This window comes from Marmota marmota, unplaced genomic scaffold (genome assembly GCF_001458135.2).
Source record: "Marmota marmota marmota unplaced genomic scaffold, marMar, whole genome shotgun sequence".
NCBI classification, from domain to species: Eukaryota; Metazoa; Chordata; class Mammalia; order Rodentia; family Sciuridae; genus Marmota; species Marmota marmota.
In genome coordinates, this window is record NW_026000082.1 from 29,700,227 (window position 1) to 29,720,607 (window position 20,381).

Genomic DNA, 20,381 nt, shown 5'->3' on the forward strand with positions numbered 1-20,381 from the left:
CTAAAGAAATAGGAAAACTGTTTCTTTCTGCAGAGATTTTACTACAGTGGCCAGAAGAAAATTCCGAGGGCTATCTATGTAATAGTCTCATTCAAATATAAGGAATGGGACTGGGCACAGTGGCTGGGCACACCTGTAGTCCCAGTGGCTTGGAAGACTGAGGCAGGAGGATTGTGAGTTCAAAGCCAGCCTCAACAACTTAGAGAGACTCTGTCTCAAAACAAACCAAAAATAGAAAAAGCGCTGGGGATGTGACTCAGTAATTAAGCACCTCTGGATTCAATCCCTGCTACCAAAAACAATAGGAATAGGAATAGAGAAGATGGGTAGAGATGGATGGTGAAATCGGGGAGAGAGCCCCAGAGGTAGAAGGGCGGTGATGGTGACACGTGAGGAATCCCAAGAGAGTAAATGTCCAATAACAACTCAAATCCACAATAGCAGCTTGTGCCCTATAAAAAACCAAAGCATTGAAATAGATGATAAGCCAGAGGATCTAAGACTGCAGAGAGAAAGTAAAGGTGCAGAAGTCATGATAAAAAAGTAGCCATGCATGGAAGATAGAGTGACAACACAACCCAGAGAGAATAAATGAAGAACATATAACAACCATTTCTCCTTACAGTTCTGGAGGTCAGGAAGTCCAAGAACAAGGCACAGGCAGATCTGGTGTCATTCCTCATAGGTGGGACCTTCTTGCTGTGTCCTCCCATGGTGTAAGGGCCAATAAGCTTCCTGAAGCCTCTTTATAAGGGCACTAATCCTATTTATGAGGGCTCCACCCTCATGATGTAATCACTTCCTAAAGGCCCTGCCTGCTGACACCGTCGCCTTGAGAGTTAAGATTTCAACATAGGAATTTGGGGAGGACACAAACATTCAGACAGTAACACAGGCCTTCCTCCCACATCCCAGTGACCAAAATGTATTTCATAGCTGTGCCTTATTGTAAGGGAGGTCACACCTACGAGGAAGAGGACTCAGGAGTTGAACTCATGGCATTGTCGCTTCCACCAAGAGCACTAAGTATAAATCTGCCTCTGTCTGGCCACCCCGCTGAGTGAGGTAGAAGGGAATGAAGGGGCAGAAGCAGCCTCTGGAGCAGGCCAAGGTTAGAGAAGCTCAGGATGGATGGGGATCGGGAGGGTCCACAGATACAGGGCTGTGAGCAGAGACAGGCTCCAGTCTGGGGCCTGGATTAAGGATCATCAAAGAACCAAAGTGAGAGGGGACAAGAGTTCAAGACTCAGATCCAGAACAGATGATGTGGGGGGCATCCCAGAGAAGGGACCCAGAATGCTGGCACACAGGTGGGAAGCCTCTTTTGCTACAGGTTAAACATCCATATTTCAAGGCATAGATAGGTGTTAAAAAAATCTGACAAATATTAAAAATGCAAGGCTGTGTCAAAGGAATAGAATGTGAACACAAATAAAAGGCAGGCATTAACAATATTGATTTTCTTTTTTTATAAAAAAAGATAAAATTCAAGGTAAAACCAAGAAGCATTAAAAGGGGCAGAGGGAATTCTTTCATGGAATAAAATTCAGAGTCCACCCCAATAACATAAGGAAAAAGCATAAAGCACAATCTATCAGAGATTGACCATCATAGTCAGAGACTTGAGCACATCCCTCCAGTCTAGTAAAATAGTAAATAAATAGAACAAAAGTGGAATTAGTTTCAGGTGGTTTTACCATTTGTGAATGTTACTCATGTTAATCAAATGCTGTACCCATAATTCCATTTATGGAACCCTCCTAAATAATGATACTGTCCTTTTACAAAGGGGAAACTAAGGCTCTGCAAAGTTGCCCGATCAGGTCTTTGACTCCACAGCCGGGGGGGGGGGGTTTGCTTTTTTTTGGGGGGGGGTGCATTTCTTCCAANTGCATTTCTTCCAAGGACAGAGGCACCTCCCTGTCATCAAATTCCTGACACATAATGGCAAGCTCTAATGACAGGCAACCTCAGAGGCCCCAACCACAGGATGACCATGAAGAGAGGACAGTCAGATTCAAGGTCACCCAGCACAGTAGAGGAAAGCACAAGGCCACAGCCTAAGTCACCACTCTCAATGGTTACCCACTTTTTTCAGTGATCTGAAGCCTAGTTTTATTTTTTGACTTTCAAAAATAACCCAGGAATCGCTTTCTTTTGAGTACCAGCTGGTCCTGGGAGAAAAGCACCACTGACACCGCTCTAGACACGGGCTTTGGGCTTCGGGTTGTCTTCTCAGTGCTTGCTCTTTGGATAGCACGAAGCCTTAATTATTATTGTCTGTTATTATGATCATGGTTTAATTGTTGGTTTGCACTTGTGTGGCTCAGAGGGGGACATTTTCTTGAACAAATATTATTTTCTTATTGTCATCTCCAGTGTCACTGAGGATAATTTAAACTGCATTCTCATTTGGGGGCAGGAGTGATTTCTGACCCCCTCCCTCCTGCAGCAGCTGTTCATTCACAGGCCATTTTCCCCTAACATAAAGATCCGCTGACACGGATCTGTGCAGGGTCTGTTGGATTCACACCAGTGGTGACAGTTGCCTGGGAGCACCCCAAGCACTTCCATATTCTGGGGCTCCAGTCAAAAGGCAAATGAAATCCACATGTTGAGATGCCATAGGTGTTTTTTTTTTTTTTCTTTCTCATTTTTGAATGGCTTTCCAATGTGCAATAGATACAAATGAGATACTAAAATGCAAATCCAAAAGGCCCTATGTGTTCACGTTTCCTTCAGACTGAAAGAACCTAGGAGCTCAATGTGGGAGCGAGCTTTGCCTGGGCACAGCACTTGAGAGGGGCATGCTCCAGCAGTGAGAACCCAGGACTCTCCTAGCTTCTCAGATTTGGACTCCTATACAGCACCTCTCCCTGATGTTGAACCTCACCAGCCTCACCATCAAGGCATGGTGGAATCTCAGTGGCGGCAGGTAGGAGGAGGCAAGGCATAAGAGCCAGAGGGAGCATTTTCAGCAGGGACCTGCTCTTAGGGGACTGTGGTAGGACATGGGACTCTGGAATTGTCATAAGGAAATCTGCCGTATTCCTGACTGCATCTGCAGTGGCTGCTAAGCTATCTGCACCTGGTCACTGCCATTTGTTGATTGTGCAAAATCAGTACCTACTGAATGGGCCTGGGGAACCTCCAGGCCACATTTAAGGGGTAAGACCACCGTTGCCTAACCCCCAGTTTCTCCTGAGTTTCCTCTCAGCAGTGAGCACTGGCCCAGGTCTGTGGGCTGGATAGAGCCTACCTCTATCCAGCACCAGAGATACCCTTGTAAGACCCAAGGAACTGGACATGGGAGCGCAGAGAGATGCCAGACCCTCCAGAGACTCAGAAAGCACTTTCCTTAGGATGGAGGGGTTGTTCATGCCACTGTCTCTGGCCAAGTGGCACCCAGTTGGCAAGGACAGTGGGTTGAGTTAGGCTGAACTGTGGAATCTCTGACAGCTGTGAGCCATTCATTCATTTGCCAATTCAATCAGACCATATTCACCAAGTGGTTGGTGTGGCCAGGCTCAAGGTTTGTTATCAGAGACAAGGCGATGAGTGAGACACAGGCCCAACAGTGAAGGGAGGCATCAAGACAGGGACGTCAGTAGGTGGCTCTTTTCTCTTACACAGATGATATAAATCCCTAGGTGTAGGCCCACCCTAACCCGGTTGACCTCATGGTCTTAGCTTAATGACATCTATGATCCTCTTTCCAAATAAGGTCAAATTCACAGGTACATGAGATTGGGACTTGAGTGTATCTTTCTGAAGAAGCACCCCTCAACCTCACTACCTGTGCTATGGGATAGGTTGGGGGTGGGGGGCAGTAAGAGCCTTACGGACAGGAAGTCCCCAAAGCAAGAAAACCAGGAAGCAGAGAAGATCAAGGGGCAGGAGAAGGCAACAGAGGCCACCATGAGGGACTTCCTAGGTGCCATCTTCCTCTACTCTGTAGGGAAAGAAGAGTGATGGATCAGAGGCGTGGTACAGAAGTCACTGTGCCCAGGTTGAGCGGGGGTGCGGGAGGCAGCTGTGTCCAGCAGGCCAGCTGGACTGCTCTTTTTATGTCGGGTATGAGCCGCACTCTCTCTTGCCATCTTCCTCTCTCTCAATTTCTTTGAGTGCTGCTTTCTTCCTTCAAAACTGCTTCAAAGACACCCTCTCCTCCAAGCTTTCCTTGCCTCCCTGAAATTAGAAGAAGATGTTGTAAAGGCAAAGCCTTCAGACCTGGTGGACATGGTTGTGACAGTGGTTCTGGCTCCTTATTGCTGTCTGATGGCTGGCAGGTGGCCTGCGTTAAGCCCTCAGAACTTCATAGCCTCCTTGGAAAGATGGCACAAACAGACTCTAAATTGCAGGCTTTTCACGAGGACATGAGGCAATACACACAGAGCAGCTGGTGCAGAGGTGGTCCCCCCATTGTCTAGCTCTCTCTTTCCTCCAGTTGTTTTGACAGCACCCTGTGGTATCCCACTCTGCAGCACCTAGGACATAGATTACTGTGTGTTCCGTGTCCCCTTAAAGAAGCGCAGCAGCCTCCAGCTTTGCACACCCCAGTGGCTCAATGCGAAACCTGACGCACAATATACGTCATCCATCTTCCCAGGGAAATGACCTGTTTTGTGTTGATGATACACACACACACACACACACACACACACGCAAGTCATCAATAGGAAGGGGTACCTTGTCACCTCTTCTCTCCCCTTCAGTGCTTCCCACTTGGGGACACAGCACAGGCAGGGTCCCCAGACCATTCGCAATATTTCAAAACCCAAAAGAAGGCCCAGGGCTCACCGGCTGGGGAGGTGCTCAGACAGACCCAAATGTCTGCTTGGGCCTGGAATTGCTTCTATTGATCAGAAACTCGAATTGGTATTTATGCACTTTGATGTCCATAAGATGAGGAAAGTTTTCAATAGGAGTCTGAATAAATGTGGCCAGTGTGGCAAACCCAGTCTTCCCTGGCTCTCATCAAGGGTTTGTAACCAGGCCCCTAGCTAATTCTCCTGCATCTACTCAGGCCCTTCTGTCAATCTATTCTCGTTCTTGGAGCCAGAGCCATCCTGAAATACAAATCAGACCTCATCAAGCCTTAGCTTAGAATCCTTCAGTGACTCCCCTTAGCCCAGAAAATAAAGTCCAAACTTCTTCCCCAACCCAAGTCCCAGCAGGCCCGGCCTCTGCCTGCTGCTTACTGCCCCCATGGCCTGTTTGTTGCTCAGATGCCCTGGGGCTGCTTCCCTTCTGGGACCTTTGCAGTGCTGCCCTTTATACAGGAAAAGCCACCTCCCACCTCTCACCCTGCCTGCTCTGCCTAGGGCCGGCTCCCTTTAAGCCCGTCATCTTGCTTAAACCTCACCTCCTTGGAGAGGTCTTCTCAGGCTGCTATTTCTTAAACGGTTCCTCTGTCTCTGCACCCCTCCATTCTCCTCACCACAGCTGCCACAGCTGATAATATTTTAATGGATTTGTGCATGCAGGGGTAGCACCCAATTCTAAGAACTTCTGCAATATGGCACCCAGGGTTGGGAACTTGACCCCCAGTCCTTTTAGTTGCCAAGGTATAGTTCTCACAGTTCCCTCCTCTCCCCTCCTCTTGGTCTCATCAATACCAATAAGACTGTGTCTGATTAATAGATTAACTATGCTGAATGCAGTGATCTGGCATTTAAAATTCATGGTCTTGCATCATTGTATATGATCCACGAGGAAGCAGTTCATTACTGACAGCTCCTTTGCAGCCCATGCTCCACTTTCAACCACTGTATCTTCCTTCGGGGGGTATGAGAAGCCCCAAGTCCAACCTGGACGATCATTAGGTCATGTTCATTCCACTTACTCTTTAACGAGCCCTTGACCTTGGGCAAGTTACTCAGCCTCTCTGAGCCTCAGGATTCTCATTTGTAAAGATGGTACTGATGATACCAACAAAAGATGCTCAGGCAGACTCGATGAGATCATGGAGAAGGACCTTATACACCGTGGTTGTTAGAGAAACATACTTTCTTTCATTTCTACTCAGTCTCCATATTCTCGCTTTCCTCTGCTTCCTGTCCGACTGGATCTCCTGGGAGTTCCTGTATTCATTCATCCATTCACTCCCTCGCTGTTCAATTATTCACCCTCAGGGACTCCGGACATCCTCTGGAACAGCTTCTGGCTAACAGAGGATGAAGCCCAAACTCATGAGGCTCTTTCTGAGACTCATTTCCTTCCCCTCTCTACCCAGCCTGTTCCCTCTGACATCCTGAGGCCACTTGGACCCAAGCATGGAGCTGCCTCTTCCCAGGCACCTTTACCTCCTCTCTGCCTCCATTCTTAAATCCCAACACTTTCCCTTTTATGCCACCCAAACTTCAAGTTTTATTTCCTCCTTCCTTCCGTGACAAGTGCAGCCCACATCAGCCTCTCCTTTCTGAGAGCAGGTGTGTAGGCCTGCAGCACAGAGTCCATTCTTGTGGTTGGCTGCTGATTCCACAGGGTACTTACTGAGTAACAGGGAGAATGCAGAGAAGGAAGGGAACAGCAGGGCACCGCAGTGAGTGTGTTTCCCCACTTTTCAATCCAAGGTGTGGCCTCCGCCTCATGTAGCTCCTGTTATTGAGGAGCCTCCATTTACAGCTAAGAAGGGTCCACCAGGGAAATCCCAGGGATTCCCTTGAATCTTGTTAGGACCAACAGGTGAGTGAAAATAAGACACACACACACACACACACACACACACACAAAAAAAAAAAAAACCAATAAATAACTAGAAAATGTAACTAAAAATTAAATCTCATTCAATGGAATCCAAAACCATAAACTTATAGACAGCCAAAGAATGAATTTAACAAAAAATGTGCTAAGAAGACAATTATAACAAAGAAAACCATAAAACTTTGCCAAGGATATTTACAGTGCTCCTGGCTGGGGGAAAATTAGTAACCACAATATCAATTCTTTCCCATATTAATTAATAAATATGTGCAATTCCAATCAAAGTTTCAATAAGATTTTTTTCTCAACTTGCTAAGAGCAAAATTTATCTGATAGAGTAAATTTGGGAAATAAGCTAAGATATTTTGGGGAAAGTAGATAAAGGGGAATTTTCCCTGTAAGCATATCAAAATAACCAGGCATGGTGGTGCGCCCCCATAATCCCAGCAGCTCAGGAGGCTGAGACAGAAGGATCACAAGTTCAAAGCCACCTCAGCCTCAGCTAAGCAATGCAGTGAGACCCCATTCTAAATAAAATACAAAATAGGGCTGGGGGTGTGGCTCAGTGATCGAGTGCTCCTGAATTCAATCCCCGGTACCCCGCTCCAAAAAAAAGAATATCAAAATATGAGGAATATGAAAAGTACAGTGAGCTACGACCCCAGTACCACCAGTGTAGGCTATGTGGTGCACTAGAACTCAGCAGAGACCCAGAACAGACCCATGACCAAGGGGACATTTCAAACCTGGATACTTGAGTTATGAGTGTCTTCATGCCATAGGTACTCATGAACCCTGTCCCAGTGGTCTGGAATGTCCTAAGTATGAAGCTGCAAACTTAAACAAGACCCACACTGATGAAAATCACTCTCGAGCTGGGGAAAGAGATTGTGCACACAGAAATAAACTAAATTTACACTGAGTTTCTTCCTAAGGAGGAAGTGAACTGGATGTTTTAATAGACAATATGTGAAGCAGGCTACTTTAGATAGGTGTCCGGATAAGTGAATGTCCAGTTGAGAAAATAATGAAACTATGCAAATTCTGTAAAAACAGTAAGGTTTTGGTTTTTAATCATTTTTGGAAATGAAAGAAGGTCTGCCCAGGTTTAATATAGCATCCCTGTATCTTTAAAAGATTAACATATTTTATAATATAAAATAAATAATGTCTACACAAAATGAATACCATAAACACAACTTAGAGGTAAAAAAGGAACCAGATATAAACTATTTGTATTGAAATACATATCATATAAAAGAAGAATCAAAATATGTAAAGATAACAAAATTCATAGTGCATAAATAGAATTTTAAAAGACCAATAACACAATTAAGATGGATAAAGGATAGGAAGAGATAAAAATGCCCCAATAAATATGTGCAAAGATTTCCCATGTTAGGTGAGATTCTAAATTATCTAAATTTAAAATACCAGTGAAATACCATTTTGGTTTGGCAGCTGGGAGTATTTTAATATGGAAGATATTTGCAACATCATAATATTTGATATTTGAAAAGTGGAGTTTAAAGAGAATATAAAATTAATACTGTTTAGTGGGAATATAAATTGATACAACCACTTGAAAGGATAATTTAGCAATTTAGCAGAATCTATCAAAAAAAAGTTAAATAGATACATTTCCACACCCCCCAAAAAAATCTATTTCTAGAACTCAACCAAAACATTAACATAAATGTGCAAAGTTGCATAAAGATGAAAAAGTTCCCTGAAGTTTTATGGGAAATAGTGAAATATAATGTTAATTTCTATAGAAAAAAAGGGATGGAGATAGATAGATAGATTATGATATTAAGTGAAGAAAGAAAATTTTTTAAAAACTATTTAAGATATGGTCCCATGTGGGGGAAACAATATGTATAGAGGAACATTGAGAAACTTCTGGAAGGATATGCATCAAACCTGCTATTATGTGGAAAACTCTGCAAAAGAGATTGGTTGTATGAGAAAGAGACTTCAGAAATTCAATGCACCTGTGTATTGATTGCTTTTTACTGACTTAGGCATGTCTCATTTTTATCATTTAAAAAGATGTTTTTTTTAAAAGGGAGCCTTAACTGGATTGGATCCCAGAACAGGAAAAGAATATTAGAGGAGACACTGGTGACATCCACAGCAACTCTGGAGCTTAGTTCATGGCAGCATACCTGCATAGGTTTCTTAGTTGTGGCAAATGTACTATAGAAACGTATGATGTCCCCACTGGAAGAGCTGGGTGAAGGGTCTGTGGGAATTCTCTGTGTAATCTCTGCACTTTTCTGTAAGTCTAAAATTATTCCAGAATTTTAAAGAAATCTACTAACAGAGTCACATAAGCTTGGAGCCAAGGTATCTTTGGCTGCCAGAACCATTTTGTCTGGGAAGAATTCCGGTTCCTACCAAGCTTCATTGCTCTGCAAGTTCTGAGCATGACTTGCAGGGCCCCATACCTGGGGGGCCCCTGTCTAGCCTGCTGAGGTTTGCAGGGATTATCTAAACCAAGCCTGTCTGTAGCTGATATCCCTAGAGTTCTGCTCTGAGAAACCTAGACAGAGGCTCACCCCTGCTCCTGCTGCAGGTGGGCCAGCTTCTCAGAGACCCCCACAGTGCCCCTTGTCCCCTACCTTTTTTAAAAACCTGTGTCCTTTTCCAACCCAGACCCCTCCCCAATCTAGAATGGTTAGGATATTGACTCAGGTCTGGGGGCTGCGTAGGATAGAAGAGAGAGGTAGGGTCTGACCACAGCAATGTAGAGTTCATAATAAATGAGATGCATAAAGTCTGAACCCCCTCACTCCTGTCCCCATTGCTAGTGGTTCTGCTGAGAGGATACTGCAGATGCTGCCTCCCCCTTCCTCCAAGTCTTCCTAGGCTTAGGACCTGCCCTGCCCAGAAGTCCCTGGAAAGAAAGAGCCCAGCCCGGCGTGACCACCTGCCTCTTCTCTCCATCCAGGCTCCACTTCCTGGTGTTTGATACAGAGGAGGTCCATGATGTGCTGCGCATCTGGGACGGGCCTGTGGAGAGCGGGGTTCTGTTGAAGGAGCTGAGCGGCTCAGTCCTGCCCAAGGACCTGCACAGCACCTTCAACTCGGTCGTTCTGCAGTTCAGCACGGACTTCTTCACCAGCAAGCAAGGCTTTGCCATTCAGTTCTCAGGTCTGTGCTCACCCTCTCCCAGCCCCTCTCCATGTGTCCAGCCACGCCAACCTCCTCTATCCCTGCTTCCCTCCATCTCTCCTTCTATGAAAAGAGATTTCTTGAGCATCTGCTGTGTCCCTAACTTATAACTTGTTCAAATAGCCTTGCTGAACTTATTCGGGTGGGGAAAGCAGGCAGGTTGATAGATACTTGCATACAAATTGATCAGCTGTGGATGGAGACATGGACCATTGCCGTAACCTTGGAACATCAAGGAAGGTGTTCTAGAAAAGTATCCAAACTCAGACCCCCAAAAGTGGGTAGAAGTAACTCAAGAGAGTGTTCAAGGACAGAGTGGTCCTCTGTGAAATGGAAGGTGCCGCTGAGTTGGACTCGGAGGACTTGCAGACCCCTATTATGTGAAAAGGAGAAAATAGGGCATCGTTGGTGCAAAGAACCCATGAATGATGCCGGAGCAGGAAGGACCATGGGGTCCAGAAGCAGAGGGTGGTCCCTTGGGGCTGAAAGGCCAGGCACATGGAGGAACGGTACAACATGCCACATGCTCTGGCTCTTCATTTAGGGCAGGTCGGGGTGAGGACTGGAAGCCAAACACAAGTAATCTAAATTCAATTAATTATGTACCACAGTAGCCAGTTATGGAGGAGCGTGACAAAGCACTGCCCAAAGCAGGCAATTCTCAAACCTCCAAGTCCTGACACTGGATAGCTCCTGTGGCGTGCCTGCCTCTCCTCAAACGCACCGTCTCATCTCCTCCCAAGTGCCTCTTCCATCACTCCTCTCCCTGAACAAATGACTCTTCCTCTGCTGTCACGTATGTTTATTATACAGCAGCTGTCCTCATTACCATCTCTTTACTCCACTGTGTGTGTGTGTGTCGGGTGGGGGGAGGTTTCCATGGTGATTCCAGAGCAAGTCTGTGTGGCACCTGTGCCACGGCTTGCCCCTACATCCCCTCCCAGTTGGTATATCTACACCTGGCATCCTCAAGGCTGTAACAGGATTGCACACCCTATTTCTAGTTCTTTTCTGCATCTCTGTTGTTGTTGCTGTTTTTCTCGGTGGAGATGAGCATTTAGCAGCGTGTGGAGTAGATGAGGGTCTCCAGGATCATGTTCTTTCATATAGTTGGTCCTCTGCGTCTGTGAGCTCTGCATCCATCAATTCAACCAACCCTGGAACAAAATAGCTGGAAAAAAATAGCCTTTGTACTGAGCATGTACACACTTTTATCTTGTTCTTCCCTATCAATAGAGTATAACCACTATTTACCTAGCATTTGCATTGTATTAGGTATTACAAGGAATCTGGGGATGGTTTACAGTATAGAGGAAGATGTATGTAGGTTATAGGCAAATACTATGCTATACAATGTAAGAGACTTGAGCATCCCTGGATTTTGGTGTCCTTGGGAGGTCACCTGAAACCAACCCCTGAGGACACTAAGGGACAGCTCTACTTATTAATTTGCCCACTTAACACTTGTGCAGGCTTCCAGCCTAGCATTTCCAGTCTCTCTCAGAGCTCCGTGGAATATTAATCGGTACTGCAAGAAAAAGAAGTTTGCATGGTCAAGTAATATTAGGAAGGTGCTGCATGAGGCAGACTCAGAGAGATTATCCGTAATGTGAGGCCTGCGAGCGTGTTTGGTATGCTCATGCACATAAGCTCAAAACATGTCCAGTAGGTCTCAGTGTGCAAACATGTTTGACCATGGTTGGCTTTGCTGGAGGCCATCTCAAGAGACCTGCATTTCATGGAACAAACGTGAACAAAGAGTGCTGGGGTTAGGCGGTGGAAGGCTATCCCACTGGAAGGCTGTCCCAGCGTAAGGAGGAGAGAGTGCTGGAGAGACTCAGGCACTCTGGGGGAAAGGAGCATCATGAATAATTAAAGGCAAACATGTATTTTCCCCAGCAATGCCCAAGCTGATGGGTATGGCTTAAAACAAAAGCCAAAACAAAGAAGAAGCCCATTATTATGCTGACAGATTCCCCCAGACATTTGCATTATGTGACCTCCCCTGTGTCCTCAGCGTTGCCATGTGGGGCTGAGTCCCTGGTGCTCTCCAGTGGTCGTGCCGTTGCTGGGACTGCTTTCTCACACATGGCCCTGCTCGCAGAAGCCCGATTCATCCTTCAGGGTTCATCTCTGATGCCACTGCTGCCCGCTCTCCCCACTCAGAATAAATTGCTGCAGCCACAGCAGCCCCAGCACTTGGCTTCCATTTCTTGAGCACATTGTCAACACCTGTCATTCTGCTTTGACTTGATGCTTCACCTACTTGCCATCCCACTTGATGATCTTAGTTTTAGGGTCATGCCATGTGATGGATGGTTTTCATGGCTGCCCTGAGCATTGCTGAGGCCCACAGGGGGAAGAGTGGTCAAAGCTACTCAGCCTGGGCTACAAGAAGGCCATGACAAGCTGGCCCAGTATTCCACACATAACCAGGGTGTGGGAAAGGTCACCTTCCCTGTTGCTGTCATCACTTAGCAAATACCAGGACTACTCTAGGGAGGAGAGAATGGCTTACCCCATGTTAACTTTATAGTGCGTGTTTGACAGGAGATTGTACAGAAATGCCAGGGACGATTAGATTAGCGCAGGCTTGGCTTTATTAAGTAAACATAACTGTGTAACATCTAACATCCTGTCTGTACCACATGGATCCAGCCTTTCCCTAGGGATTTTGCCAAGCAGCTCAAATTCAGGAGCATTAAAGATAAAATGAAAACAAAAAAATGGTGAGCAGGAAGTGCGATCGCAATATTAAGTAGGTGCCACACTAACTTCCCCGCTCTTACAATTTTTACAAAAACCTTATGATATGAGCACCATGATGTTGCAGATGTGGTTCTGAGGTGGCTCATACAGGGTCATCTACTAAATAAGTAACAGAACCTGGATCAAAACCCATGAGCCTGATTCCCAGACCTAGGCTCTTAATCTTTGCATTCTATTGCCTCCACGATAAATAATCTTTCTGAGTATGGTCGGAACAGTGAGCTATTTTCTTTCTAGGGAATCATTTACATGTGTACAGTGCACTGTAAAGCCAGAGATGAAAGCTAAGTCTGTTTTTAATTGGGAAGGAAGAAGACTGATTCTTATTTAATTTTATAAATAAATCCAATAAGTGTCAAACGCTGATGATTTTTTCATTCAGTCATTTATTCAACAAATATTTACTGAGCACTATTATGTGCTGAGTGCTGCTCTAAGCCCTGGGGACACAGTTAGAAGCAGAACAGCCAAGGTCTCTGTTCTCATAGAGATACCCAAGTGATATACAAGAAAGAGGCAAACAAATAAATTAGCAAGATTATTATAGGTTATGCTGTAAAAAAGAACAAAATGGGATAATATGATAAAATTGATGGAAGGGGATTCCCGGATGAGCCCAGAAGCGGGTGATCAAGGAGGCCTGTTAATGAGGTGATGTTGGAGCTGGGAACTGAAGGGCAAGATGGAGCTGGCATAGGAAGATCTGCAGCAAGACTGTGACAGGCAGAAGCAGAAATGCAAGGGTCCTGCAGGGAGGAAAGAAGGGGACACTGAGCTTGCTCTGTTGGAAGATTCTACAAATGTAGTTGGAGCATAGTGGTAGCACATCATCCATGCTGTTAATGACTGAAACTAGATAAAAGCAAAGGATCAGTTTTAAAATGTGATCTCAAACACAGAGGGCTTAAGATAGGATACCATATACCAGGGATTGGCAAACATTTTCTGTCAAAGACTAGATACTCTTTAGGCTTTGTGAGCCATATGGTCTCTGTTGTAACAATTTGTTTTCTGCCAGCACAGCATGAAAGCAGCCACAGACAACATGTAAACAAATGAGCATGCCTGTGTTCCAATAAAACTTTATTTTTAGAAAGAAGCACAGAGCCAGATTTAGCCATGAGCCGTTTGTCCTAGGCTACCATTGGTGTTATTGAGTCTAAGGTATAGGTACTGCTACTCCAGACTGGCCCACACAATCCCAGATCCTATAATTAGTGACATTTTTGCACAGTTTCTCTAGAATGTCTCTTCTGGGATTTTTCTGCTCTAGGCCTCCTGGTAGCAAAAGAGAATGGGTGCATCTCTGCAGGAGGGCTGGAGGATGTAGAAACACAGAAATCTCTTTGAGGCTTCACGTGTTTGGGTAAAAGCTCATGTGAATTTTACATTCTGCACCAGAATAAATTCTTCTGCTTTAGTGTAAAAGCAATTTTTCCTGAAAATTTTTAGAAACACTAACCCTCCCAGGAAAATGAGCATGAGTTATTCCTTGACCTCCAGATCCTCTTGCCCCTGGGGTCTGTTCCTGGGGTGTAGGAGGGACAACAAGCTGAAAACCAGGCACTGTTGTCAGCTCTGAGTATGGAGGCACCTGGGGTTGTTGCAACTGTCTCAGAATTCTCTGGACTTTTACACCATTTCCTCTGGTGCATTTTCTCATGATATAATCATTCTTTTATCCTTCATTCATTCCTCCACATTCACTCAGCACTTTGCTTTGAAAAACCTGCTATGTATTCAACTGTGTACCACCCATGTCTCCAAAATTCCCAACTTAAAAAAAGTTTTAAGACCTCCCCCCCGCATCCATTTGCCTTGGTTTTGAACTTTGCCACTTGTTATAAATATCTGATTTATCTTTACCTGTGGTTTGGGTCTGATGGCTCCTTAGTTGTTTGTGCACATGCAGGAGACAGCATGGTTACCAGACCTCAGTAAACTCCCTGCAACTTCACAATGACTGCTCAGACATGGGCAGGCCACCTCCAGACTCCTTTGCAAACCCTTATGATTGAATGCGTGGCATGTATGTATGCTCTACTTATCTTCTCACTCCCTGGTCCTGATCATGTTAGTTATGTTATACAAAGTTGCAAAGTTTTGTCCATACGCAATTCTTGTGTTCTTAAATTAAGCTGAATTCAATTTCACAATCATAGCAGTACAATCCTGCTTTCCCCATAGAATCGCATGACAGTTTAGTCATGACAATGGCGAAGGTATTGGGAGAACCACGGTGGTGGTGTCAGTGTGAGTGACAGGTGGATGCTGTTATAATAATGTTGGAGGATGGTGGCCCTAGAGTTGCCGCAGCTGATGACCGGTCTTAGCAGTGGCACTGGTGACAGTGGTCAGCATGGGTGATGAGCTGGGAGCTTCGTTGACTGGCAGACATGGAGGCAACCTGCTCCCTCTTCTGTTTTCTTGTCCCAGTGTCCACAGCGACATCCTGCAATGACCCTGGGGTCCCACAGAACGGGAGCCGGAGTGGCAACAGTTGGGAAGCTGGGGACTCCACAGTGTTCCAGTGTGACCCTGGCTACGTGCTGCAGGGAAGTGCAGAGATCAGCTGCGTGAAGATAGAAAACAGATTCTTCTGGCAGCCCAGCCCGCCCACGTGCATTGGTATGGAGCAGCTGCGGAGTGCACTCCGCCCTCGGGTCTCACAGTGCTGTGCCCCAGATTCCTCCACACGAGTGGCAGCTGCTTCTTGAGTTCAGGGCCAGGAGAACTGGAACAGCTGAAATCTGTAGAAAATCCAAAGTCTACCCTCCTTTGCACAAGAAGGAGCAGGGGTCACCTTGGGTAGTGGGGTCAGCAGGTCCTAACGTGGCCCTTTAATTAGCTAAAGCACCAGAAGGGGCCTCATAGGCTCAGGTGCAAAGGAAAGGTGCTTGTCCTCTCCAGGGGATTGTTGGCTACCTGGGTTTGGGTTCATGGAATGGGTCCTCAGTCTTAGAACCTCTCCATTTGACAAATGAAGAAATAGAAGTCCTGAGACTTGTAAGGGGTGGGGCCTGAATAACCTTGTCCCTCCCTACTAGAGATGGGTGGAAGAGGGAACTTGAAGGAAGAGAGGGACAGGAAAGAAAAAGGGGTAGGAGCAGTCGCCCCAGGTGCTCACTTCCACGTGGCTCTTTTTCTCAGGTGAAATGATAAATGCATTGATCGCCCGCATCCGTGATGGGTGCTCTCAGGGGACAGGTGGTCACTGAACCCTTGCTGTGTGCCCCACGCTGGATGTTTACTTAGTTGACCTCATTGAACTCACCTCTGTAGCTCTCAGAAATTAGCACCATTTTCTCATCAACAGTTTTGGAAACTGAATAGACAAATTTGGATGTCTTGCCCCAAATCACAGCTAGGACATGGTACAGCCATCACCTGCATCCATACCAGTCTGAAAACAAAGCCTTTCATTCTCCCACCTTCCGTGCCAGGTCCCCTGTTGGGAATAGACTAGGGGGGCTTCCTGAGACCCCCATCCTGGGGATGCTCTGCGCCTCTTTCCACATGTGCTCTGTGGGAGGCACCATCTGGGCACCTGAGGACTGGCCATGGTCAGTTGTGGCTCGAAGGCTGGAACTTGTAGTGAGATGCCAAGTACTGTTCTTCAGTGGGAAGAGGGGTCACCTGCATGTATGAGCAGGAGCATGGTGAACACACAGGAGGTGGAGAACTGAGTTCCAGAACCAGCTCCATTCTTAACTGCTCACTGTGATGTGTAGGAAAGAGCACGGGACAAGGGAGCAGATGGGTCTGGGTTTAGCATTTGGCTCTGTGGCCTTAGGAAAATTGCTTCAACTCTCTAAGTCTCCATTTCCTCAAGTGCAAGGGTAACTATGGCATTGTGGGGTGACAACACAGCTAACCTTTATCTCAAGAAATAAGAATGTCTCTCCCTCCATCTCTGCTTCCTTCCCTTTCTTCTGTGTTTCCTATTTCAAATTCCTGGGCTCACTTCCCTTCCCTGAGCCAGAATTTCCCTCTGATCAAGGGAATCTTGGTGAGGCCGAAGAGAATCTCAGATGACCTCTTAGGCCCCTTCCACATTCCACTCTGCACAAGGCCGTGGTTCCTGAGACTTATTTTGCAGAGAAGCAAGTCCTGAGTGGAGCCGCCCCGGGAGGGGGAGTTGCACTGTTGGGCCGACGGGAGCCGTAATGGGCAGGAAGCAGGGCTGCGGGGTTAATTCAGCTTTCATTGCTTGTTCCACACACGGCATTAGGAAGTGTTCCTTGGGCAACAGAATAAATGTCTTCGCCTCTTCTCACAAACAGACTGGAAATCCCAGTGACAAGCCCCTAATTTCCAGCTCCTTGGCAGTCTGCCATGAGTGGGTCTAGCTGGCCCTGATGGCCCTTCATTATAAGAGGGAAGCAAAGAAAGAAAACAAATATTTTTCGAGCATCCTTCTGTGATAGGTGCAAAACTAGACATGATCACAGTCAAAGTCGCCATGTGAGCTTAGAGCTCGGTTCTGGATTCTGACCCCTGGCTTCACTGCAACAAGCTGGGTGGTCTTCTACAAATTGCTTACCCTCCCTGTGCCTTAGTTTCCTTGCCTGTAAAAAAGTGAAATAATAGTACCTGTCTCATGGGGTTGTTTTATGGTTAAACAAGATAACACTGTAAAGTCCTCAGAACCATGCTGCCTGGTTCCTAGTAAACTCTCTGTGTGTGTTAGAATCCATTATTATCATTGTTTTTTTATTTGAGAGATGAGGAAATGGAGGCTCAGAGAGGGAGGAGAACTTGCCCAGATTCATACAGCTCGTGAGTGGTGTCAGCATTTGAACCCAGGACTGTGTGGTTTCTAAATCAATGCCCTTTTTGCAACTCTTGCCTCTGAGTACAGCCTTCCTGTTTCTTGGCTATCTGGGATGATTGGCAGCTGGTGCCCTCTCCCAGCTGGGTATCTCCATGGTTTGTTAAATCAGCACACCCCTGTTGGTGACACAGCTCGGGAGTCCACCAGGGCCATGGGGTACCCCTGGCAGAGGGCAGAAAAGCCCATTCAGGGTCCTGAGTGGGAAGTGGGTCCCTGGCTATCAGATGCCTGCAGCCCATCTGGAGGAGAGCTGGGTCAGGGTCTGGCCTGGAACCCACGACTAGTGCACTTCCCAGACTCACCTCATCTTGAGGGGAGAAACCCCCCAGCTGGCAGAGGGAGGTCCAGGTGGTGACCTTTGCCTAGAGGTGAGACCTCACAGAGGCCCCCAGGGACGACTCCATGGTGGCCGGTGCTTCTGATGGGAGGCTACATCTAACTCTTTCTGGACGGGCCAGAGCAGGGCCACCTCTGTGACTGGGCCTTGCAGTGCTGCTTTATGGTCCTGACCATACTGACCGCAGTGTGTACCTCTATCCAGCCCTCTGCCTTGAGGCTCAGTGGAGAAGAATGAGAGAGACTCAAGTGCCCAACACCCACTCTCTGCACTCTGTGGGTCACTGTCTGCTGACCCCACTGCCTCAGCGGTGCCCTGGGGCCCACTTCTCCTGCTCTTGACCCCACACAGTTCCCAGCTCTCACTCTCTTCAGCCTCCTGCCACAGAACAGCAAGAGCCCAAGCCAGTGTCCTAACCTTGTAGCCCCACATATTTCCTGGGTCACACTCTCCCAATCTCTGGGAACATTATTTTCTGCCACCTCTTTGCTGAAACTCCCAAGCCTCTCTCCTCTTCCTCTTTCTCAGCTAATTTATCTGGTTTCTGTTTCACAGAGAAGAGGAATCTAACAATTTCCCAAGCCAAATAGTGAGGGGGGACCTGGCTCAGGATCTGGGGGAGGTTGCAAGAGGTCCCTGGGTTCTCTTGCTAGATGACCTGGCCACCTTGTCTCTCCACACCTGCCTGTGATCTCAGGGATGGGGATCATCTAGGACTCACTGGGGATCCGCAGCACCCCCATCCAGCTGAGGGAGGCACCCACTTGCTCTTGGCAAAGGGCTTTTGGAAAGCTGGACCATATCTGCAGCCCCAAGCCGATGCCAAGAGCACTGGCAGCAAGGGAGGCCAGCACTTGGCAGGCAGAGACCACCACGTTTCCACTCCTTCTGACACGGAGTGGCTGGAACTGGCAGTGATCACCCACAAAACTCCCCTGGAATCTGGACGTGAGGCTGCAGAAGGGTACTGCACAGTTCATAAGTCAGACAGAGAGATGGCGCCCTGCTGACCGTTGACTCCATGCCAAATGCCACAACAGACCCTCCAAGAACACTTACAGCCGCCCCACAGAGCAGATATGATCTCTTTTTATCATACAGGAAGGACACCAAGGCCAGAAAGGTTAGGTCACATAGCCAGGAAGTGGCAAAGCCAGATATGGTTTTAACATAATTTATAGATGTAAAATGCCATGGCAGAAAACGGCCCATTTTAAAGGGAACAATTCAGTGTCGTTTGGTACAGTCACAATGTGGTGCCCCTGCGGTCTTCTTCCAACACATCTCCATCACTCCCAAGTCGAACTGTCATCCCACCGTCCCCTCTGCTCCAGCTACATTTTAACTTGGGCCTTTCGGCCCCACCCCGCTTTCTACCTTGCTTATTGGGTACCCACTAACAGGTGACCAGGGGGAAGGGGACAGCCTCACCTTCCACCTCCTCTGTCCTCAGCTCCTTGTGGGGGAGACCTGACGGGACCATCAGGAGTCATCCTGTCGCCAAATTATCCCGAGCCCTATCCGCCAGGCAAGGAGTGTGACTGGAAAGTGACCGTCTCGCCAGACTACGTCATCGCCCTGGTATTTAACATGTATGTACCTTTCCCCCCGGGTGGGAGACGGAGGGTTCAGAGCACCTAGGGGTTTGAGGACCTGGGCCCCCAGGTGAGTAGACACAGATCTGTGGGCGGAGTTCTCGGAACCTTGGGAAGTGAGCCAGTCAACAGGAGAGAAAGGAAAACTAGCTTGTATTAAATCCCTCCTTCCTGAGCTCAGTGGTCCCACGCTGTCCCCTCTAGGATCCTTGTCATCATTTCTGACATGGCCGTCGTGATTTCTTTTCTGATTCAGAAGGGAGGCCCTTGCTGGAGTCCTTTGCGTAGCCTTCTGCATTTTCCTCCTTTGCTCCTCCCCACTCCCTGGCAGAGGAGCAGGCTCAGGTCCCCTGCATCCTCCCCGCCTGGCTGCTGCCCCCGCATCCTTCGTTCCCTTTACCCGCAGGCTTGCAGAAGAACTGCCTCCACTTGTTCTTACTCCTCCCTCCCAGTCACTCAGCCCAAGGAGTCTGGCCTTGCCGCCACCATTCCTCTGCAGCCTCCACTGAGAAAAGACACCAACCGACTCCGGGTTGTCAACCACACGGAGCTTTCCACGCCTCACCCCGTGCGCGTCTTGACCACGCCCACCACCCGAGGCTGCTTTCCCTTGGTTTTGTGAAGTTCCTCTCCTCTGCTTCTCGGGTCTCTTCTGGGCCTTCCCAGCTGCCTTTCCTTGTCCCTGTTCCTCTGCCTGACTTCGCCATAGCCCCCTCTTCGCACCCACACCTCCCTCCAAAACAAGCTCGCCCCCGCCCATGGCAGCAGCCTCCTTGGAAGTGAAGGACTATCCTCCCCTGCTGCTGCCCTGGCCTCCTTACAGCTGACGGCGCCCATATCCCGCTTCGGGACAGCTCTGCCTGGTGCCTGCGGGCACCGCAGATGAAGGTTGCACAAAACCAAGTACTTTTCCCAGAGCAGCTCTTCTCATCACGAGCAAGTGGCCCTCGCCCCCCCCCCCCAC

The 20,381-nt window shown here is 47.5% G+C and overlaps 1 protein-coding gene across 3 annotated transcripts in view; it reads left to right on the forward strand.

Annotated features, from left to right (window-relative positions):
- Nucleotides 1-20,381, forward strand: part of Csmd2 (CUB and Sushi multiple domains 2) — a 546,044-nt gene that overhangs the window by 407,008 nt on the left and 118,655 nt on the right. For all 3 annotated transcript variants that reach the window (XM_048815794.1, XM_015485297.2, XM_048815793.1), the window contains 3 exons: nucleotides 9,659-9,861; nucleotides 15,088-15,279; nucleotides 19,276-19,414. In XM_048815794.1, the coding sequence (XP_048671751.1) occupies nucleotides 9,659-9,861; nucleotides 15,088-15,279; nucleotides 19,276-19,414 (534 nt within the window). The remainder of the gene's footprint in view (nucleotides 1-9,658; nucleotides 9,862-15,087; nucleotides 15,280-19,275; nucleotides 19,415-20,381) is intronic.